This window comes from Hemicordylus capensis, chromosome 4 (genome assembly GCF_027244095.1).
Source record: "Hemicordylus capensis ecotype Gifberg chromosome 4, rHemCap1.1.pri, whole genome shotgun sequence".
NCBI lineage: Eukaryota > Metazoa > Chordata > Lepidosauria > Squamata > Cordylidae > Hemicordylus > Hemicordylus capensis.
The window spans coordinates 137,176,755-137,201,366 of NC_069660.1; the positions used below are offsets into that span (position 1 = coordinate 137,176,755).

Consider the following 24,612-nt stretch of genomic DNA (forward strand, 5'->3'; position numbering starts at 1 on the left):
TCTGCTGTGTGAGGACTTCAACACTAAGCAGATCTCAGATGAGTGATAGACAGATAAGTTATCAAGTTGTATGCTGCATAGGGACATTCATGTTGTTTATGAGCAAAAATGCCAGTGATTTCTAGTTTTATCTAGAAAACTAGATTACATAGATCAAACATCTGGTGAGATATTTCAGGTGATCAGCAATATACAGCCAGCAGGTGTTTTCAGTATTTGGCCAAACACCTTTACTAGAAGTTTATCATCATAAGCTACTATACAAATACACATGTATAAATTATTATCTGTTGGCAATACTAAAAAATAACATGTGTATACACAAGGAATGCATATATTCAAAAAAATCAAAGTGCAGAATTAGGCATTTTAAAAGCAATTCCCAGAATATAAGCAGAACTCCTTTTGAATCCCTATCCAGATCAACAAGAACTAAGTCCTTCATTCTTCCTCCTAAAAACACCACCGCACAAAAATAGGAATAGCTATCAGGATAGCTTTGATGTTTGCTACAATCTGTTCTATAACATTTCTTTGCCATATGCTTTTGACATGTCAAAGAGCAAATACTACTCTGATCCATATCAGAATTCTTGTGGAATTCAAAATTCTCACTAATTAAGGACCACATCCTAATATAATGCAATCAGAGGAAGATTGTTTATGTACGTCCCCCTCCCTCAAGGGATGAGGAAAGCAAGCAAATTGCAGGGGGAGTGCCCCGTAACAGATGGGCAAGGGAAAGACATTACCAGTGAATAAGCCTTCACTATTATTTTCCATCTGTCTTTTTGTTCTCATGTTTCAATTATTGATTGAATAGAGAAGGATGAAAATCATAGCAGCTAACTCCAAAAGGCTCTCTTAGTTGCATTTCCTCATCTCCTTTATGGAACTCAATTTGAGATATATGAGATGATGCCTTTCAGCATCTTCCTATATTGCTGCTGCCCGATATAAGTGTTTCCCATAGTCTGGGAAACATACCAGCAGGGATTTGAACTGGCAACCTCTGGCTTGCTAGTCAAGTCTGAATATAATGGATGGATAATGTTGTAACCTCATCCTCCTTTTTCTGGTCACAAACTGTAATAAAGCATTCATTCAACTCTTCCCGACTTTGTGCACTTTATTTAACTGCATGCCAATTCAAAACAAGATGAGGTGCACTGCCTCATTCCCACAAAACATGCTGATACAATTCCTCCACAAAAAGAGAAAAATATATCTATTTTTGAAGTGGAGATAACCATGTTTGTGAATAATGCTCCTCCTTTATTGGGCTTAGCTCTGAATGGACAAGCTACTGCCCTTGTTGCTCAACATTTTCTTCTATCCTATTTTTAGTCAGATGCCACCGAAATTTACTTTGTTCTTGAACATAATCAAAATGTCATTACTCTTTGAAGTGTAATTGAGTTCCACTGATCCTCTGGAAAAATACATGTTAGTTGCTATGCAATCTTTTCTATTTGCATACATGCTATTAATAGATCACTTTTCAGGTTTTGAGGGAAAACCTCTTAAATGTTTATGAAAAATTCATCTCTCTGCAGTTCATTCAGCTGGAGTTAACAGTTTTGGCTAAGGTATGAGGAATTGATGTTAGCGTAGCCAATTTTCTAGGACTGAAACTGCCTACTAAAATCCAGTGCAGGTTCTTTGAGGACTGCAGCTAAACACTGAGACAATCCAAGCCTAGTGTAAGGTATTGATGGCATATTTACTTAGCAGCTCATATGTAAGATACTGTGGGTAACTCCACAACTGGATGCATTTCAATGTGGATGCATTACAATATATCAGGAATTGTGAATTTCTGGCTGGACATTTTATTATATAGATGGCATTTTGGGAAAGTACTGTGCCTTGTAGAGATGCATCAGGCAGAAACTCATCAGGCATATCTAGCAATGGATGCATCCCTCCCTGATTTAGTGCCATCAAGTCAGTGTTGACTCTTAGCGACCACATAGATAGATTATTTCCAGGATGCTCTGTCTTCAACTTGGCCTTTAAGGTCTCTCAGTGGTGCATTCATTGCTGTCGTAATAGAGTCCATCCACCTTGCTGCTAGTCATCCTCTTCTTCCCTTTCCTTCAATTATGGACTTCTCCATGGAGCTGGATCTTCACATAATGTGACCAAAGTATGATAGTCTGAGCCTGGTCAGTTGTGCCTCGAGTGAAAATTCTGGACTGATTTGTTCTATGATCCATTTCTTTGTTTTCCTGGCTGTCCATGGTATCCTCAAGAGTCTTCTCCAGCACCAAAGTTCAAAAGCGTCAATGCTTTTTCTAGCTCGTTTCTTCTAAGTCCAGCTTTCACATCTATAGAGTGTCATGGGAAAAACCATCGTCCAAACGATTCTAATTCTTTGTAGGTGTAGACACGTCACAGCATCTAAATATCCTTTCCAAGGCCTTCATTGCAACCCTATCAAGTGCTAGTCTGCGGCGTATTTTTTGACTGCTGGATCCTTTGCTGTTGATCGTCAATCCTTAAAGGGAGCAGCTATCCACCACTTCAGTATTTTCATTGTCAATTCTGAGGCTGGTTGCTGTACCCATTGCCATTAGTTTAGTCTTCTTTACATTTAGTTGTAGTCCCCTTTTTTCACTGTGCTCCTTGGCTTTCATTACTAGAGCTTGCAGATCATCCACATTCTCAGCTATCAGAGTGGTGTCGTCATCGTAGCACAGGTTATTGATGTTTCTTCCTCCAGTTTTAAAACCATGCTCATCTTCTTCCAATCCAGCTTCTCTATATATGTTTAGCATATAAAATGAATAAAGGAAAAAGTATACAGCCTTGTCTTACTCCTTTGCCGATCTGGAACCAGTCTGTTTCACCATGTTCTATCTGGACTGTGGCTTCCTGTCCCATGTGTAAGTTTCTCATGAGAACAATGAGATGTTCTGGGATACCCATTTTCCTAAGGATACTCCACAACTTGACATGGTCGATGCAATCGAAGGCTTTTCTGTAGTCAATAAAACACATATTGACTTCTTTCTGGTATTCTTTGGCTTCGTCAAGTATCCAGCATGCATCAGCAATGTCGTCTCTGGTTTCTCGGCCTTTTCTGAAACCAACTTGAACATCCAGCATTTCCCTTTCCACCTAGGGCTCTAATCTGCATTGGATGATCCTGAGCATTATTTTGCTAGCATGTGAAATTATTCTGATCATTATTTTGCTAGCAATGCACAAGGATATTGCATGATGGTTTGCGCAATCTGTTAAGTCTCCTTTCTTTGGTATGGGTATGTAGACTGACCTCTTCCAATCTGTTGGCCACTGTGTTCTCCAAATTTGCTGGCATAGTTTGGTTAGAGCCTTGACTGATTCTTCTTCTGTTGCCTGCCATATTGCTGTAGCTATTTCATCAATTCCTGTAGCCTTCTGACTTGGTAATGACTGGAGCTCCCTAGCCCAATCAAAAGCTGAAAGACCAAGGTAAAATGTGGGTGCATGGAGCCTCATTTGTAAAGCCAGCACAGTGTATGGGACCATACAAAGTCTTTAAACTTCCATTCCACATAAGCTGTAGATGGGCATCTTAACTTGCAATTTCCAAGCTTTTTAGAGCATGAATGAAAATTTAAAGGCCCCATAACTCTCATCTTAAGCCAAAGTTTTTTGTATTAGTGAACAGTAATAGAACTGGGCTCTGTTTAGAAGGTATTTTAAGAGATATAAAGCTGGTCAGAGATTTATATAAGAGGTCTAAAGCCTTTATATAAATCAAACTTTTCAACAACTTGTACCATGTAAAACTTTATATACTCTTTAGGTTGTATGCTTTACACAATTAAAGTGACTTTTTAAAAACTAGACAATGACAACAGCAGCTTTTACTTACCTGTTGCATTACAACTGTCTGCATTGAAAGGTAGTACTTTAACATACTTGTCATTGGAACCAGTAGCCAGCAGTTGTCCACAGGGACTCCATGCCACGCAATAAATTGATCCTTTGTGATGTTTGTTCCTTTTGAAACGAACCACTGGCTGTTTAGGAGTGTTACTACCACTAGAAAAATATTTTTTAAAGAAGTTAAGATTATTACATCCATATTCAATATGTGTGTGTGTAGCAAAGACCACTGCCACATATCTTAAAATTCAAGCACCTCTACTCTTATAAAAACTTTTGTTTTGCCAAGTAATTTTAAAATGGCAACTATTGTCATTTCTTTTGTATCTGAAATATAGAAGAGACCTTCCCTGGACATCATAAAAAAATTAAAAACCTACAACTAACCTTTTCCTAATAATAATACAAAGAGATGCTGCCATACTTCAATTGTTAAACACAACTATAAAGTGTCTTTAACACACACACACTCACATTCCAGCAAGTAATTCTTTCAGCAATTTTTCTGCCTTCTAGAACAGTAAATAATGGAGGTGGTCTGATACAGTACAGTTCGCAGCACTGTGATAGTTTTAAGTTCCTAACTTTTGTAAACACACACAGTGGATTTTTAAGATTACCCTAATGTACAGCAAATTAAATAGTACCTGGACCTAAATTACTCTGTATGATCTTCCTTTTAAAAAATGCAGCTGTAAAGGGTAAGGCTTGCTAATTTGATGAAGGAGGTGGCACAGGGAGTCAGGCCTTCTCTAAGGACAGGGGGACAATTTCCCACACTGATGCATCTGCCTCAAAAGCTCTGAATGTTACAGCTGCTTCCAGGGCACAATCTAAAATGTTCTTTCAGCTTCCACTAGGTTCCAGTGCAGCTTATGGGCCTTCTTATCATCCTACATAACCGAGTACACCCTAGAACATGCACAATATGCTTCCTTGCAACATGGAGACTCTGAGAAGATCAGCAAGATGGATATAGCAAGATGGATATACCAGGGTGGATAACCGCCCTGAGCCATTTTTGGAAGGGCAGTATAGAAATTGAACAAACTGCGTTTTCCTTTCCTGCCCTCCTTCCTGCCCCCATAGCCAACATTTTCACAGTGGAATCCTAGTACGCTTCTGATGAACCCAAGGTTTCTTGGAACAGAGTTTGAAAGCTACCAGTCTAATGACTGCATCTTTGTGATTTCTCTGTGCAAACCGCCCTGAGCCATTTTTGGAAGGGCAGTATAGAAATTGAATTATTATTATTATTATTATTATTAATCTTGTTTGCTGATCCACTTACAGCTTACTTACTTACAGCTTACAGGATCAGAGATTAGTGATCCCCAGTACCAGAGAGTAGGCACAAATGGTGCCCTGGCACTAACCCTATTCTCACCATTATTTTTGCAGTAGCAGCTATCCTTGCAATGGCATACCTGTGTCACATAAGATTAGTTATATAGTTCTGATACATAAGAACTACATAAGTAGTCCTCCTGCAACTGCCCACCACCACCTCTAGTGTGTCTCAGCAACAAGGGAATGTAATGGAGGCCAGCATCTTTATATAAAAATCAGAGTTTTTTCAGAACCATTTTATACTGGTTGCCCAAAACCTTGTTTGCTGATTCTAGAGTTACTGTGGGAATACAGACCAGCATTCCTTCTTTCCTAATGCCAGCCACACATTCACTACAAAGCTTTAGACAGTCAAAGGCAACACAGTGAAATCCTAGAAAATGAACTAAGAAAATCAGACTTAGGGAGCTGAAGATAAAGACAAAGACTCTTGAATTAAATCACCTGTGATTTCTATTGCTGCTTTCAGTGTACAGAGTGGTTTATAATTCTTACCTTTAGCTAGGTAATTGAAATAATCTGACTGGCATGTTTTTTCTTTTTCTCTATCCTAATTTAACCATTACTTATTTATAGTGCAAGAAAATAGCCATTTAACAATAATTAACAACAACAACACAGTAAATCAGGTGTGTAAAGGCAGTGGAATAATGCTAATATTTGGTTGTGGAGCAGTTCAAATAAAAGCAAGATGCTAATAGGGCAACAGAAAGTTAATATAACCAAGAAGCTTTCACTAACAGCTGATTATTTTAAATAACTGATTATTTCATGCTGCAGAAGCTGGAAAGTGGGTCTAGAAAAATGAGTAATGGAGATAGAGTACAAAATATGGAAAATGTGGTATTTTCAAATAGTTAGGCAACAGACACAGAAAAAAGCAAAACAAAACAAACGATCTGGCAACTCCAAAGTGTTTGTAAGAGGAAATAAAGTTACTAGTTACTTTGTTGTCATCTTTACAGAGGAAGAGATCGAAGATCTGCCTAAGTCAAATACCAGTTTTCGAGGAACAGCAGAGGAGAAGCTAAACAGCATATAAGCAAACAGTTATAAAAAGACTAAAACAAACAATTCACAAAATATCCAGTGTAATATATGACTTCTTAAATTTCAAGAGGTGAAGGCTGGCTTGTGATGAGTCACACTAAAATGATACTACACTTAGGCAACTTTTATAAAACAAACTGCCAAGTCACTTAACAAGCAGCAAGCCACGTGACATATCCCATCCTCCACAAATGACATTTGTTCAGGTATCTGCCATGCTTGCAGCCATACAAGACGATAGAGGTGAGCAAGTTCAGCATGAGACATGGAGAAACAAACTATTTTCTTTAATAGCTTGTTTGACTCGGGTTTTCAGCCAAATTGAAGTAACAGTAATCCTGAAAGGACTTCCAAGTAATCTCACTTACTTCAATGAAACAGCTTATGTAGGGTCACTAATTAGGTGGAGTCACTAATATAGATTTCCTAACTGTCAAATATGCATAGTAATTAGGACTTGTTGATAGCTAGCCAATTGCTTCATCATTAAGACACAAGGTACAACACCACAGCAGTCTTATGTTTCTTCACACAATAATGTGCTGTGGCAGTTGCCTCTATGGTTTATGTCTCTGTTTGTCTGCACCTCATTCAAGCAGAAAGAGAAAATATCCAGCCTATCCTGCTTTCCATTGTTAAGGCCAGAATGCAAGTAGAGACCTACTGGGAACCAACAGGCCAGGATGTCCTGAGCCCCACCCTAGAAAGTCTGCCATTGCAGGCATGGCCTGGCTGACAGGAATGGTGGCTGGTGGCTGTGCGGGGCTGTCCCAGTAGTTGGGGGGGTGGGGTTGCAGGGCCAACAGCAAGGGAGGAACTGCGACTGCTGTGGGAGGCGGAGATGCTTTCACACCTGAGAGGAGCAGCTCATCCACCTGTCAAGAATGCCTGGCATGCTGGGCTCTGTTTAGGGAAATGAGAGCCGATGATAAAGTTAGAGGAAGAGGGTTCAGAATCCCTCCTGAGCCCTGTGCCTCCTCTGCAATGCAGCACAGAAGCAGAACTGCCAGAGATGGGGACTGATGGTGTCCAGAGCCACTCCTGCTCCAGATCTCTGAGGCCAAATGAGTGGTGCAGCTGCCAAAATCCCTGAGAGCCTGTTGAAGCTAGGATCTAGCAGCTGAGGGGAGGGGCATTGAAAATCTATAGAGAATGGGGCAGCAAATAACTACGATTTCACATGACTAAAGATTACTATTTGCAAGATTGGAACACACAGACACACGTCGGAGCATGCATCTCCACGAGAGTCAGGGTAGTGTAAGTTGTTGAATTTTGATACAGGAAACTCAGTTTCAAAATTCTGCATGAAGTTATTGTATGACCTTAGATCATGTCAGAAAATATATTGATGACATACTTTACAGGATATTATGAATAAGAGAAGTATCTGGGACATGATCTGTGACACGTTATAGTCACTTTGCTGAATTTAAAACAGTCTAGGTATGGTCAGTGTGACCACTTGGGAACACCCATGAATGCTGCCCTGAGATCCATAAAGGCAGGATATAAATATAATAAAATTAAATATTGGCATTATTTTTAACAAATGACCATAGTTGAATGGTCCAGAGGGTCCCTTAATGTAATTTTCCACAGAAAAGAATTTGATCAAGTCAGAATTCATATTTGTTTAGGTTTTCATCACATCAGATTTGTGCTTGTGGCACATGACTGGGCTCAACTCTTCATTTTATAGGTTCATCAAGGTGGAGACAGGATAGCTTTATTCTACACTAAGCTTTTCCTCCAATTCCAATAGAAAATGTATGGTGGAGTCTCTTAAGGTGGTAACAACAGAATTTAAACTGACCTTAGTACTGTTATGAAAGTCATAATTTTGGGAATGGTGTGAATGTACTGTCTATCCTAAAGCTTCTTGGTCATGATGTTATTTTTAAAAAATATAGTGAGGAGAATTGGAAAGATTCCTATAGATAGCTTTCTTCTTTATTCGCACAAGATGTTTTGGATTTTGTGGTGCTCAAGAGCCAAACTCTTATAATACTGCTGAGGTTAAAAAAACAGGATGTAAAAATAGTGAGTGACAAAAGCACAGAACAGAAATGAATACAAATGTCAGACATCAAGTGATGAGAGAGTAGGAATAATGTATGCTCAGTCATTACTCTTACCTTGAGTCTTGGAGGTCTGGATAAGCACACACTCTCAAGGTTTTAGAATTGGAACCAACAGCATACATAGTGCCACTTGGATGAAAAGCCACAGCTCTGACAGCTTGTGTATCTTCTAGGGTATTGATACAAATGAATTGCTTTTTTGATTTATCATCCTGTTGTGTGAAAAGTTACAACACAGTTTTACACATTTCCAGGGAGCCATAAATAATATCCCATTCTGGTTATAAACAAAGAAATATGAAAGCTCATAGGAGATATTTAGAGATTAATATTAATGTTATTCAGTGGGTTGGAATACCCAGAACGAAGTAAATCTTTTTAATGCACATGACATAATCTTTTTAAAACACCTTAAGTGTGCTCATTTGAAGGAGATGTTTATTTTTTAAAAAATAACATGCTAAACTAACCATAAGATGAAGGAGAAGAAGCTGGGAGCCCAGAGCATTCATTCTCTACTGTTATGCAAGTCCCTTCCCACTTCTTGCATATGCTATATGATACAGTATCACTCCAGAACACTTTCAATGTGTGCTTGGGATGGGATGGAGGAGTAGACAATGATGACTACATCTAAGATTCTAGAGAAATTAGAGTAAGGGTGGGTTCACATGTAACAATGGCATCCGAGGTTTGGGTGAGCACTGTCTTGGAAGCTCTCTCATCCCTGTACAAGCCTCTATTTCCAAGATCCAAAGAAGTGACCCATGTTGGGTTCCCTGAAGGAATCAGGACAGGACATGCCAAGATTGGTGGGTTCAGATGTCATGACCATTCTTGCCGCTCGGTGTATCAGAACCTTGAAAGGAAGTGAAGGTTTGCACACTCCCGGGGAGGCAGGTGCTCACGTGAACCTCAACTGCTGTCATATGTGAACCAGTCCTAAGTTTACATCAATTGATCCTAAAGCACACAAGCAGAATTCTACATGTGCAACAGGGTTTCCCCCATTCATTCCTACCCTCTGCACCTTAAAAAAAAAAAAAAGACTCAAGCACTTACTCGTGTAAATTTAGTAACAAATAAGCAAAATCCTATGTGGCACATGGTTGATGGAAACAAATGCCAGTGGCTCTGGGATTTTGGTAAGTTATCCTTAAATATTGGCTTACGATTTTCTGGGTTGTGTTCTAGCCCTCTGTGCATACTGATATTTACTTAATGTCACTATCATGTAATGTCATCCTATGGTTGAATAACTGATTGCAAACTGAGGCTTCATGCCCCAGTTGTTAACAGCAAATATAACCGTAATCTAATGCACTATGCAAGCAATGCAATTGGGAGTTGGGAAGCTGTTTATCACAGTCCAGACATTATCTGTATGTTACTTCTCTTCCTAGGATCTGAGAAATGAAAAACAGTTACACTTTACTGAAAACTTCAAAGTACTGTTTTATGGGGGCAACAGAAGAAGTTTCTTAAGTATACTTGAAACTCTTTGAAGCATAAGACATATAACACAAACATTTAAGAAGAGCATGATCCAAATTCTAGTGCTTCACACTCCACCTTGAGAAATCCTACCTCATCGCCTCCTGTTCTTGATAGGTGCCCTGGAGAATCATCATGTTGTGCCTGAAGAGCAGCATGTTCTGGTATTCTAGTTTAAGTGCACACAAATTTGAATTTAGCACGAAAATGAAGTCTTTCATCCTTTTAAGTTAGTATAAACTAGTAGGTGTGCTAGTCCCCATAGGTGACTGGGCGAAGTCATTTTTCATAGATTACACTGCTAGGGAAGTTCAAGAAATGAAATCCAAGAGCCCCTCTGATATTGTAGGTGTAACATCTGTGAAAACTGGCGTGCTTGATCTGACCTCCAAAATGGGTCTAGGTTCCTTAGCTAAACAATCCACTGTGGCAGCAAGAGTGGATGGAGCAGCTTGTGCAGGGAAAATGGCTATTTAAACTTTAAATCTCCCAGCGCATCAACGAAGAAGTGTGGGGAGGTGTAAAGTTTAAACCACCACTCCCACTGCTTCTCAGCTGATGTGTGGGGAGGCTTAAAGAAGAGGCACAATAAGCAAGAGTGGATGGAGCAGCCTGCGCCTCTTGCACCGCTTCTTTAAATCTTCTTTAAATGGCTATTTGCATACCAATTTAGTTGGCAGGGTGGGGGGAGCATGAAAAATCGAAACTACCCCCCCCCCCCGATAACTTAATTTGTCTACAGGGAGGCAACGGTCAAACGGATGAAATCATTATTCAAGGGCCACCTGTATATATCATAGAATATTTTATTAATGTGCTTGCAAAAGGGAAGTAAAAGAACAGTTTGAAATTTGAACAGTATGATAACTTCAAAACATTATTAATTTTATTGGCTAAAAATACGGCAATTTTGAATTGAATTGAATTTGATAAAGATCTTCTGCTTCTCTTGGACATGATGTCATCTTGGAATTATTTATCTGATTGAGTTTTTAAAATCTGTTAAGAACAATAACAGTTAAAATATTATTATATTCAGAATTTCTTCCAAGAAATTAAAAATACAACAACAACTTAAACATGTCCCTGAGCATATTCTGGTGTAAAAAGTAGTCCATTCAGCTAATTTCAGTGACAGCATTGTGTATGAGAAACTTGGTAAATGTAGGACTTAAGGAAGTAGGACTTTATTTTGCACAAACCAACAAACTCTTCAAAATATATAATAGATATGCATGTGATGCATCATAAGTCAATGAAAGGAAGGGATTTCAACAAGTGCTAGGAAACTACTAATTGAAATAAGGACGCTTTACTGGTATAAGCCTTTTTTCAAGGGTAACTCTTCCCATTTCATTTCCCCCCACTGTATGGTACCCATTGTGCAGTCTCTTGGATTTCATCTTACCACTTTGTGGGGGTGGGGGGAATGAAGCAAGTAGAGTTGCCTCTGAGGACAACAGGTTGCTGACCTGTAACCTATGAGCTCTGTGGGGTTCCATGGTCCCTTACAACTGGGTCTTCTGCGTCCGCGCAGTAGGCCCGTGGAAGAATCTTTAGCTCCGTTTAGGCGCTCCAGCCCTTTAAGGCATAGTGATATCGGAGCCTTCAAAGGCTGTCTATAGAACCGGCTGTAGAGCGCCTCCCTCTTCGGTTCCTGAATTGGCTACTGCAAAGAGGCTGATGACATCCAGAAGTAGAAGACTACAGCAAAACAATCATAGCAGCACAAGTACAAAAACAGTTCACATCAAAAATAATCTAGTAGAGGGGATGGCTGGGCGGGTGTTGCGAGTGACCTTGGATTCCCACAGAGATCATACGTTACAGGTAAGCAACCTGTTTATCTCTGTAGGATCCATGGTCCCTCATAACTGGGTGAGTGACTAGCTCCCGTTTAAGGAGATGGCTGATAGTGGTAACAGTACATTTTTAAAAAATGCCCGACCAAAATTGGCCTCTGAAGCAAAGCGCAAGTCCACAGTGTTGGACAAAGGGCAGGTCCAAGGACCAGCAGCTCTGCAAATGTCCTTCATACTGATGCCCGACATGTGGGCAGCTGAAGTAGCCATGGACCTTGTTGAATGCGCCCTGATCTTGGAGGGCGACTGAACAACTTGCTTTTTATAACAGGAAAAAAAAAAATCAGTTGTACTAGCCAATTGGACAATCTTTGTCTAGAAATGGCTGAACCTTTACTAACTCCTACATAGGAAATTAATAGTTTGTTCGACTGCCTGAATGCCTTTGTGTGGTCAAGGAAGTAAAGGAGACACCTTCGAATGTCTAGGGAGTGCATAGAATGTTTGAGGGATGTAGAAGGGTCACAGAAAAATGTAGGTAGTATAATGTCCTGGCTGAGATGAAAGTCTGACACAACTTTAGGAATGAAGTCAGGATCTGGACGGAGAATAACTGGATAAAACTTGGTATAAGGGGAATCCACCCTTAGGGCAGTGAGTTCACTGACCTGCATTGCTGATGTCATGGCAACTTCAGGCATAGCAGTCTCATGGAAGACGACAGTAATGGCTCAAAGGGGCCCTCTGTAAGTGTAGACAACACAAGCAAGAGGCTCCAAGTTCAATGGGAGCCCACACCAGAGGGTATAAGTTGTTACCTCCCTTTAGAAAGCATTTAGAGTCAGGATGGACAAAGACCGACTTGCCATTCCAGCCCTGGTGGCAAGGTGGACTTTAAAGGAGGTGTTTGAAAGTTCCAATCCCTTGAGATCAGTGAGGTAGAAGAGTATTTGATGAATCGAGGCCTTGAGTGTGTCAAAGCCATTTGAAGAAGTGTAAGATGTGAAATGCTTCCATTTGCACTTGTAGGACCTTCTTGTAGAAGCCTCTCTGTCATTTAGCAGGATCTCATCTAGAAGTTCAGCCTCCATGCCATCAACAAGATGGTCTGCAAAGCGTGGTGGAGGACCTGACCCCATCTCTCATATGGAGAACCCGTCATGGTGGGAGGTGACGGTAAAACCCCTTGCATAGCCAAAGAGCGGGGAACCAGGGCCACTAGGGGCAGATTAGGACGGACTGTGTGTGCTCTTGGAGGATCTTCCCCACTACCCTGGATAACAATGGGAAAGGGGGAAAACCATATAATATAGTCTGACCTGCCAATGCATTTGAAAAGCGTCCCCTAGTGATCCTTGACCAAGGTCCACCCTAGAACAGAACAGAGAGCACTTAGTATTGTCCATAGGGGCAAACAAGTCAACAGTAGGTTTACCCCATGAGTCAAAAAGGTCCAACAGAAGAGCATTGTTTAGCTCCCACTCATGGAGAGTAGAGAAGGAAACATCTCAACTAAGGGAGTCAGCCAGAACATTATCCTCTCCTTTGATATGGATGGCCATAAGAAGGATATATCATAACACAAGTATCAGTCCCATAGTTGTAAGGCAAGGTTGTTCAGGGACCTCAACACAGTGCCATCTTGATGGTTAAGGTAGACAATAGCCGTAGTGTTATCAATATGTACCTAAACCACTTGGCCATGGATGATGGACAAAAATGCTTTAAAGGCTAGGGAAACAGCCAGGAGCTTTAGAAAGTTAGCATGGAGTTCCTGCTGCTGGGAGTTCCACAGGCCTCATGTTCTCAGAGCCCCACAGTGAGCACTCCAACCCTGCATAGATGCATTGGTAGTGACCGATACTGTAGGGTTCGGCACTTGAAAAGGAATTCCTTGTGCCAAGGAGTCAGGTTGTGACCACCAACATATGTCTTGTAGGATATTATCTGGGACAACTAACCATTTGTTCTGGCTGACCAGATTCAGCCAGATGACAGACAGCAGCCAGAACTGGAGCCTCCTCATCCTCAGGCACATGTTCACCACCATCATTGTACATGAAACCATCAGACCCAAAAGATGCTGGATGGAACAAGCATGTTGCCTGGGAGCAGACTGGAAGGCAACCACCATAGAGAAAATGGCCTGAATGCACTCTGCAGGTAAGTACACATTCTTCTCGCCTGCATCTAGGATCGCAACAATGTTCTGGATGGCACGCTGTGGGGTCAGGACCAATTTTTTTAAATTGACACTGGGCCCCAGATCTGCCAGAAGAGAGAGAGTAAGCTGTAGGCTGAAAAGGAGAGTTGATTTCTCCTTTGCTGTAAAAAGCGAATCATCAAGATAAGGCAAAATAGAGACACCTTGAACACGGTGATGACAGCCACCATGCACTTAGTGAAAACTCTTGGGGCAGTACAGAGGCCGAACGGGAGCACCTTGTACTGTTAGGCCTGAGTGCACAGGCAAAAGCGCAAGAACTGGCGGTGTCAAGAACGTATAGAGATATGAAAGTAAGCGTCCTTAAAGTCTAAGGATGCAACCACTCCTCCTCCCACAACAGTGGCATTATTGACTGTAGAGAAATCATGTGAAACTTGGAGGTTCGGACAAACTTGTTCAAACTTGTAAGTCCAGGATCGGGCAGAGTCCACTATCTTGTTTAGGGACCTGGAAGTATCTGGAATAGAACCCAGTGTTCATGGAAGAAAATAGAACTGGTTCTATGGCATCCTTTTGGAGCAGTGAAGAAACTTCTTCTTCAAGGATAGCAGTAGAGTGGATGTATTTTATGTCTGCATGGGCAGGTAGAGAGTCAAATTCAATAATATAGCCATTGGTCACCATGCATAACACCCAGGTGTCTGTTACGTGACATGAGGAAGGGAGGAAGTGGGTGAGACAGATGTCAGCTGAAGAAACAGGGAGAGATACTTCCAGGTCTGAGACATTAAAACGACCACTTGACTTGTTTCCCAAATTTGGATTTCTGTTGGCCCTTCTGACGCTGATGGAAGGGGCATCTTGAATACAGTTTAGAACCTCCATGGCAACCTTCCCTATTTTGGGAGGGCTGAGGTTGGTACCTCTGTTTATTTATTTGTTAAACTTCTATACTGCCCAAACTTTAGTCTCTAGGTGGTTAACATAAAAACAATTAAAACACGTATAAAAGTTAAAACAATGCAACAATTTAAAAACAACCATAAAATTTAACATAGACAGTGTTTGAAAGTAGGGTGATAGCTCTAATAAGTAGATGACTGGGAATGCGCAAAGGTCTTAGCAGTATAACGCAGTTTCTTAAGTTTCTCCATTGTGTCATCAGTGTCCTTCAAGAATAATCCCTCACCGTCAAAATGGGATACACTCAATCTCTGGCTCCAGAGGTGTAGATCGGAGCCAGGCATGGTGATGAAGTACAATGGATCTTACCAGCAATTTTGATTCTGTCAGGTATTTAGTTGTGCTTACTCATTGCCTCATTCGAGAGGGTAGATAGGAACCTGCCCTTAAAGGGCTCAGGTAGAACATTCACTTCATCTTTCATCTTGTCCCACAGCGATTGTTGGTATTGGCCATACAGGCCAAGTACTCGCTACCTTGAGCGAAAGACATCCGAAGAGTAAAACCTTAGTGCCATGGAGTCCAGCTTACGGACTTCTTTACTTACAGGGGCCAAGTGTTTTCATGCAGATATGGATTGTAATGTACAATCCACTACTAGGGAGTTCAGTGCTGGATATTTGAAAAGGAAAAGGGCAGGAGGTCTCTTGGAACTGATACAAGTTCTCCAGTTTCTTACATGGAAGAGTACATAAGAACATAAGAATAGCCCTGCTGGATCAGGCCCATGGCCCATCTAGTCCAGCATCCTGTTTCACACAGTGGTCCACCAGATGCCACTGGGAGCCTACAGGAAGGAGTTGAGGGCATGCCTCAAGCAGCCTTAGAAGCCACCAACAGGGATGGAAGCATTGGAAGCGTGGTGGGATGCACCACAGATGTGGTAGACAGTTAACTATACACAGGGTCCATGACAGTATCCTCTGGGTGGGGGGGATCTTGAGGCCCAAGGCCCTAGCCATTTCTTGAACTTGCATCCAATAGGATTTGTTTTCTTCTGAGAGTTCGATGGTCAATGACCCACACTGTCATTAGGCGAAGTCCCCAGGTTCATCTCTGACACATCAGAGTCATTATTAGAGGTGTACGAGGATTCCCCATCAGAGTCAGGGTCCTTAGGGAGAGAATCCCTAGGAGCAAATTGTAAGGGGAAAGACGGTGACACTGGAACAGATGGAGAAGGAGGGCACATTGGTCCAGGAGTCACCGGAGGAGCAGGTGTTAAAGGACCAGCAGGAATGGAAGGTAGCTCACAAGCAGGTAACTCCGGCAGCACTGGTGTGGGTGGCGGAGTCCTGAGCAACGGTATGGAGGGCCTTGAAGGCACAGGTGGTATAGCAGGCTTTTTGAAAAGATCCAAAAAGGAGGGACAATCAGTGGATCTAGCAAAGCTCCCTTGAGACGCATCGTCTTTGAGAGTCTGTGCTCCTCAAAAATCATAAGGCAAAGCTGCTGAGCTATAAAGAGAATGGATGCGAAAGCGCTCTCTAGCTCTGAGGTATGGTGAATCAAAGGCTCCTGGGGAACTGTAATAGTCCAGGGGGGTGTTCAGGAACATGGAAAGCTGAGAAAAGAAAATGGCCCCTCCAGGGTAAAGCTGAAGGACACTGTGGCATGGAGGTAGATGAGCCACCAGTTGGCATCTTAGATATTGACATGGGTGATTCAGGTTCCTCAGTATCAAGTCCTTGTGACAGGGTGAACCCCTTAAAGCTAGAGCCCAATGGAGTTGAATTCGCAGATCCCAAGAAAATTTGCAGATCCAGCTCTTAACGCAGCAGGCTTTGGAGTGCCAGGGAATCCAAAGGAGGTGACACTGGATAATCTGGCAATCAAAGAGAGGGTGACTGAACCCTTGTCGATGTTTGAGAAATAACTATTGGGTGAAGGCAGTGCAGGACAGAACAGGAGACAGACGATGTGGATCCATAGTGGTCACAGGCATCAACGTCAGCAAGGAGGGCGAGGGCGTCGACAATGACGATGGCAGAACATGAGCCAGTGCCAATGAAGTGTGTGGCGTCGGCGATGACATCGAATATCTCAGCACCGAGGGTAGAGGCGTCGACGTTGGTGGGGTCTGCAGCACAGATTGAGAGCCTATCGATGTTGAAGGAGAAGAACTTGGGCGTCCTGAAGCTGACAAGGTCAAAGAAGTGGTCTCTGAAGACTACAGTTGAGGGGAGAACAATGCCTTAGGCTGAGCCAAAGGAGGAGAGGGCGTTTTCGCTGAGGATGGGGTTGAAATTTTTGGCGTTTGTTGACGGCGATGGTGCTGACAGGCTAGGCGATGCAGTCTTTGGTGGCAATGGCAGATCGGGCTCAATCTCACCATTCCCAGGAGAAGGATATTTTCATATAGAGATGCAGCTCCTATATGAGAGAAAGTGCCCAGCTCAGTTGTGTCTTCTTTTTAAAAGACAGACATCCGAGGAGGGCATAGTACCTTTACAAGTTGCACAGCGTTTAAAGCTCTTTGGGGCAGACATAGCTAAGTCCAAATACAGTCCAAGTCAGCCAAAAAATCAGAGATAGAATGCCTAAGCTGAAGGGAGTAACAAGCAAAGTCCAGAAACAGTCCGAGGTCAGAATAACCAAGTTGAAACACAGTCCAAAGTAGTAAGCAGAAATAATAGTCAAGAACAGTCCGAGTCAATAGTACAGATAAGTAAAAATAAGTATCTCAATCTCTTACAGAAATGAGGGGAAACAGGAGCAGATCCTTCCTGAGGCAATGCGAGTAGCAAAGGAACTGAAGAGGGAGGCACTCTACAGCCGGTTCTATAGACACCCTTTGAAGAGGAGAGGAGAGCTGTTCTTGTGATAGCAAGCATGACTTGTCCCCATAACTAATTAGGGTCCGCCCTGCTTGCATATGAATGGGAGACTTGATGTGTGAGCACTGCAAGATATTCCCCTCAGGGGATGAAGCCGCTCTGGGAAGAGCAGAAGATCTCAAGTTCCCTCTCTGGCTTCTCCAAGATAGCGCTGAGAGAGATTCCTGCCTGCAACCTTGGAGAAGCCGCTGCCAGTCTGTGAAGACAATACTGAGCTAGATAGACTATGGTCTGACTCAGTATATAGCAGTTTCCTATGTTCCTATGAAGGCTCCGATATCACTATGCCTTAAAAGACCTAAATGGAGCTAAAGATTCTTCCGCGGGCCTACTGCGCAGACACAGAAGACCCAGTTGTGAGGGACCATGGATCCCTACAGAGATGGATTTTACTTCAGCCACAAATTGATATATGCCAGGCTCATTTCAGTTAGTGGTGTCCTAGGAGATCCTCTCCTCTGCTTCCTATCCCTAACTTTTTGATGCTCTCCTCTACTTCCCACTCCCACTCTAAATTAAGCAACAGATAAAGGTAGTGTGCTGATAAGTAGATTTCAACTCCTGGCGCCCACAGAGCCCTCTGGTTTCCTATGGTAGAATACAGAAGGAGTTTACCATTGCCTCCTCTCGCGCAGTATGAGATGATGCCTTTCAGCATCTTCCTATATTGCTGCTGCCCGATATAGTATCAGCAGGGATTTGAAACGGCAACCTTCTGCTTGTTAATCAAACATTTCCCCGCTGCACCACTTAAGGTGACAGATACAGAGGGTTAAAACCCACTGTGTGTTGCCTCTTCAGCAATAAACCAACACTTCACTGATAGAAAAGCTAAGCTTGAGAGGCTAGTTATTAAAATTAGTTGATTTGACTTGCATCAAACAGAGAAAGACTGAGCAACTCCAATGTTGGCAGTATTTTAGCATTCAGCTACTATTAAATTTTGGTCAGGATTTTGGTATTATGACAAATATTTTGTCAGCAAACAATATGTTACATGGGCTGCACATCAAAGTGATTTAAATAGAAATATATTATAAAACAGTACTGACAGGCATGAAACTGTTCCAATACTTACGTTTGATTTCCATGGACAGGTGATTCTTCAAGTGAGGGTACTGGATTAGTGGAGCCATACTTCTGAGGTGTGCTTGTATTAACGTTTGAACTATCACTTGCTATTCTCTGACTAGCATCCAGAGAGGTGGACACATTTCCTTTGCTTCCATTGCAATGCTGGCTTAGAGTCTGCACATCATTTCCCAGACTGTCCATACCCATGTTTAGCTCCCCCAACTTCTGAATGGACCTGCAGGATAAAAATATTAAAAACTACCAGTAAGAACGATAAAAGTATAATGTATACTATTCATGACAATGTCATCAACACTGGCTGATAACCTGACTAACCCCTGCTAACTGGGAAAAGAGGCACCATTTTAACGTGGCGATTCTCTTTATTTAGCAGGGAGAGAGTAACTGGCCCTATCCACCCCCAGCACAGTATCTCCAGTAACTGTTGCAGATGTCTATCTTATGTTTCTTTTTAGATTGTGAGTCCTTTGGGGACAGGGAGCCATCTTATTTATTATTTCTCTATGTAAACTGCTTTGGAATTGATTTGTTGAAAAGCAGTGTATAAATGTTGTTGTTGTAACCAAGTGCATGTGTAAAGAGGGATGTGAGGATGCAACTGGGGCCTACACCCTATTCCCCCATTCAATCTATATGCCAGCTGTTGTGCAAGTGGTAGAAATGTCCCCACTTTGCCCATGCAGAGGAAACACATCTGCCAAAGTGCTGCTAGAGTGCAGGGACATTTCGTCCACTTACACAATCAAGTGCATGTAGAGGGACTTGCACATGGGCCCCAGTCACATCCCTGTAGTCCTTCTTCATGAATGCATTTTGTCAGTCAAGATGTCAACCACTATATTTAGTTATTCAATCTCTGAGAAGGCAATTTCCAACTCTCTCTCCAGCCAGCGTTTGAACAAAGCCTCCCCTGGGAACAGCAGAAGGGCCACGTGGCCACTCCTTCTGTTAGTGGCCACAGGCAGGAAGGAGAGAGCTGACAGACAAGTCCAGCAGCTCCCTGAGGGAGCCAGCAAGTGTGTGTGTGTGTGTGTGTATGTGTGAGCGCGTGCCTTTAGTGGCCCCTGTAGGTGCTGGGGGGAACAGGGGGGAGCCCCCAGAAGTCCTCAGGCTAGCGGTAGACTGAGAATAACAGTACTCCTATGCTCCACGGTTATTTTCACACAGAAAATAAGATATTACCACATGCTGTATGTATGTTATTCATTTTTATAACATTTTAGGTTTTAAAATTATATGAATTTTTATTTATATAAAAATAGAGAGCCAGCGTGGTGTAGTGGTTAGAGTGCTGGACTAGGACCAGGGAGACCTGAGTTCAAATCCCCATTCAGCCATGAAACTAGCTGGGTGACTCTGGGCCAGTCACTTCTCTCTCAGCCTAACCTACTTCACAGGGTTGTTGTGAAAGAGAAACTCAAGAATGTAGTTCACTGCTCTGGGCTTCTTGGAGGAAGAGCGGGATATAAATGTAGTAATAATAATAATAATAATACTGGCTGCACAAGAACAGGCACTAAGAACAAATGCAATAAGAGCAAAAGTAGAAAAATCCACAACAAACAGCAAGTGCCGCCTTTGTAAAGAAGCAGATGAAACAGTGGAACACCTGATCAGCTGTTGTAAGAAGATCGCACAGACTGACTACAAACAAAGGCATGACAAGGTAGCAGGGATGATACACTGGAACATCTGCAAAAAATACAAGCTACCTGTAGCCAAGAATTATTGGGACCATAAAATTGAAAAAGTGGTAGAAAATGAAGATGTAAAAATATTATGGGACTTCCGACTACAAACAGACAAACATCTGCCACACAACACACCGGATATAACTGTAGTCGAGAAGAAAGAAAAACAAGTCAAAATAATCGACATAGAAATACCAGGGGATAGCAGAACAGAAGAAGAAGAAATAGAAAAAATCACCAAATACAAAGATCTACAAATTGAAATTGAAAGGCTGTGGCAGAAGAAGACCAAAATAATCCCAGTGGTAATTGGCGCCCTGGGTGCAGTTCCAAAAGACCTTGAAGGTCAAAAGACCTTCCAAAAGACCTCAACACCATAGGGGCCACAGAAATCACCATCAGCCAATTACAAAAAGCAGCTTTACTGGGAACAGCCTATATTCTGCGATGATATCTATAACCATTGACAATAAAATTCTGGCATCCCAGGTCCTTGGGAAGGACTCGATGTCTGGATAAAATAAACCAGTCAATAACACCTGTCTGACTGTGTAAACAAGAAATAATAATTTACACTTGGTACAACTATTTCTGTATTTTAACTAGTTTTTTTAATTTCAATTTCTATTAGACTGTATTTTGTATAGATTTCTACGTGACCCTGGATTTATTACTGGGTGGTTGGTATTCTGTAACATAAGCTACTGAAGACAACAAGCCTATAATCGAAACACATCTGACTGTTCTAGAGAATTTATAGACTATCTTCCCTAAAGAAATGGACTGCAGGTTTGGGGAGATTGCCATGGCTTCTTCTCATTAGAATTTTTTTTCTTATCCTTTTGAGGAAAGATCCACTTTCATGATATTATATATGATTGTGTTTGATTTGACATAGGATTTTAAAGTATTGCAAGTTCCTCTTACATTGATTTTTATGTTAGTGTGGCAATTCCACATTGGGCATAGGTATATTATTACTGATCACTATAATATTTTTTGGTACTGAACCAATCTTTATATATAATCCTATTAAAACTCCATGTAGAAGATATCTATCTATCTCTCTCTCTCTCTCTCCTTGGATTTTTCTTGTATTTTGATTGTGGATGCAATATATAAAGCCTGGGAAATATTAGGGCACTTTACTCTGTCAGTGTCAAGTCTGATATTTAGAATACTGTAACCAAACAATATAATTAAACTATGATTAAAGGCTGTGACAGCCTTAATTTACTTCAAAGCATATTCCATTGAACCAAAAGGCAGCTAAAACTGCAGACTTTGTTGTTTAAAAAGAAGAAAACCACCAGAGACATAACCTCAAATCAACCCAAGCCAACCTGTTAAGAAACTGTTCTGTAAGATTCTGTTGCTGATCTGAGCCATCTTCCTGGTTTACTCCTCCTTCTAATAACATTTGCTGATATAGTTGTCGCTGCTGTTCCTTCTGCTCTAAATGCTGCTGGTATCTTAACCGCTGTCTGTAATATTCTTGAAACTGCTCTGTTGAATCACGAAGCTAAACAAGATAGGACATAATTAAATGCTGTTAAAAAAATGTGTTAGCCATTATATTTCTCATTACAGTTCTTTATCTGCTGTACCAGCACTACATAACTAGAAGCGGAGAAAGCAACTGCTTTTCATTTTTTTTAAAGTGTAAAAGGGTTTTGAACATTTGGTAGTATGTGTATATATTCTGTCTGTTTGTTCTATGCCCAGAAATCAACTGGAAAACACACAGAGACACACTAATAAATTTGCTGAAACTGTTTCAAAAACTGAAACTTAACATAAAGACCTGGAAAACCCATAACCAGAATTCCAGATTTCAGAATTTGGTTTTAAAGGAAATCTGTCATGATCAGACAAAATTTTTTAAAGTAACAGTTTCTGCATTTATTATTAAAATATGTAATTATTTGGTTGACAGCTCAAGAGACACTTTTAGTCAAAGTAATCATTTATAATAAGAACTAGTTTGTTGGTTGTAATACATGCTACTGTGAATGGAGCGAGATAAAACATTTATCATCTTTTTATGCTGCCTGATATGTACATCTCTAGGCAATGTACAAAATTTAACACAATATAAAAAGTAAACACAGATTTAAAATCCATAAAACACAGCTAAAGCAAACTCATAAAAAAAGTTGTTAAAACAAATTATTAAAATTAATTCCAGTTAAAAGCCTGCAAGAACAGGTGCGTCTTGAGGATCTATAATTAGTAACTCTATAATTAGAGTTATAAGAACAGAGACACTTCCATGAACATTCAGAACATACATGTTGTCCTATCTCATCCTCCATGGCAGGACTTCTTTTGTATGCCATCAGGTCACAATCCTATCTCATGTCGTTTTGGGGAGAGGCAACTCATAACCCAGACTCATAACCCAGTCTCAATACTAGGTAGTTGTTCTGAAACTTCTCAAGACCTCGTAGTAGATCTTCCTCTATGCTCCTCTGTCTACTCCTGATGCTCCCTACTCCCATACTGCAAAGGATGGCTGGCTTTTAGAAGAGAATTAGAAAGGAGATCATCCTTCCCATCTACCACTAAAGGCCCCCTTCTACAAATGCCATACTACATCTCAGCCCCCCGTAAGTTTCTAGAAGTCTTGCCTTTCAAAATATTCAGACGCTTTCGTTGGATTTTAGTTGTTGACAAATACTTCTATTTAATGTGCTAGAAAGTGTAAAAGCAAGTTGCTTACCTGTAACAGGTGTTCTTTAAGTGATCCGGGATCATTCACAACATGGGTGATGAGCTCACCCCAGAAAGATGTGGCCGGTCCAAGTTCGAACCAAACCCGGTTCAAATCAAACCGATACAGACTGCTTCGAAGATTCAAACGGCATGGTGGCCACCATTTTGTAAACTTTGTTTACAAGTTTTCTCTCTTACTGATTGGTTTGTTGTCACTGCCTTCCTATAGGAAATCACTAGCCATTCTCCTATTTGGCTTGTTATCATTCAAATCAGAGTGTTGTCAGGGCAACTCTGCCCCCACTGGTGGGGGGGGGTCGCAAAAGGGGAGGAAATTTCAAAGTGTATTTAAAGCCAGTGCTTGCCTGACTTCACTCTGCTGCCCAACCCTGCATGCCCTGTTCTGCTGCCTGACCCCCAGCTGTTGAGTGCCAGTGTGTACTGCTCAGCCTGACTGCCTGAGCTTCTTCCTGGTCAGACTCCAGCTGAAGACATCAGATTGATACCTCCACCCCACCCCACCCCAGAGTTTAGTTTTAGATTTTGTACTTTTGGTTTGGTTAGAGTATTCTTTTTTAAATAAGGCCCAGTTTGGGGAAAGGGATGTCCTCCAGGATGGTGCAGTGCAGAGGTAGGAGGGGCAGAGGGAAGGGAGATGCTGGGGGATGGGGCTGAGTGACAAGAAGGGCCTACCCCAAGTCACCATTGTTCCCCTAGAGGCCATTACGTGCAGGGTCACCTATCTGGTGCCACCTGCTCCTACAGCGCAGCAACCTTTAGCAGTGGAGGTAGAAATAGGGAGAAGCCCTGTCAGGGAAGAAGCTCTTCCCTTGGTGGGAGTGGAGGAGATGTTGGCTACTAGCCTAGCAGCCAGATTGCTCTCGTCATCCTCCTAATCCCCCTTCTCAGTGTGACTGAGGAGCAGGAGGAAGTCATTCCTGTTGCACGTGGACCTTTTCAGCAATGGACAGAGGGTGTCGGTAGTGATGGTGGTCCCCAGCAGGAACCAGCAGGCCCAGTAGTACTGCCACCGCCAAAACGGTCAAGGACCAGCAGCACCAGCACCGTGTAGGATCACTTTGAGCACTGCCAGAGTTAGCCTACATGTGTTGTCTGCACCCACTACAGGGCACAGGTCAGCAGGGGCAAAGATGCCAAGCATCTTGAGATGTTGTCAATGTGGAGGTACCTCAAATGGCATCATCCAGGTTTCCTTGCTCCTGCTGGCAGTACTAGGCTGCCTGCTGTGCCTTCTACTAGTGGCAGAAAGGGACGTGCTCCTGCCCTCAAGCATGGGACTGTGCCAGTCATACAGTTGGTGCAGTCAGTCTGGTTGCCCAGAGTCACGCCTCATTACCTGGGCCATTGGAGAGACGATGGCCCTGGATGACCATCAGCCATTGCAGATGGTGGAGAAAGCTGGCTTTCACCAGCTGGCTGCCCCCAACTACCAAATTCTCTCATGCACCATCTCCAGTAGCTGTG

At 42.0% G+C, this 24,612-nt stretch overlaps 1 protein-coding gene across 3 annotated transcripts in view; it reads right to left on the reverse strand.

Annotated features, from left to right (window-relative positions):
- Nucleotides 1-24,612, reverse strand: part of WDR47 (WD repeat domain 47) — an 83,339-nt gene that overhangs the window by 11,136 nt on the left and 47,591 nt on the right. For 2 of the 3 annotated variants that reach the window (XM_053250336.1, XM_053250337.1), the window contains exons 7-12: nt 21,756-21,934; nt 18,705-18,935; nt 9,951-10,026; nt 8,418-8,575; nt 6,176-6,256; nt 3,866-4,035 (exon numbers count right to left, since the gene is read on the reverse strand). In XM_053250336.1, the coding sequence (XP_053106311.1) occupies nt 3,866-4,035; nt 6,176-6,256; nt 8,418-8,575; nt 9,951-10,026; nt 18,705-18,935; nt 21,756-21,934 (895 nt within the window). The remainder of the gene's footprint in view (nt 1-3,865; nt 4,036-6,175; nt 6,257-8,417; nt 8,576-9,950; nt 10,027-18,704; nt 18,936-21,755; nt 21,935-24,612) is intronic. The other variant, XM_053250338.1, reaches the window with a different exon arrangement.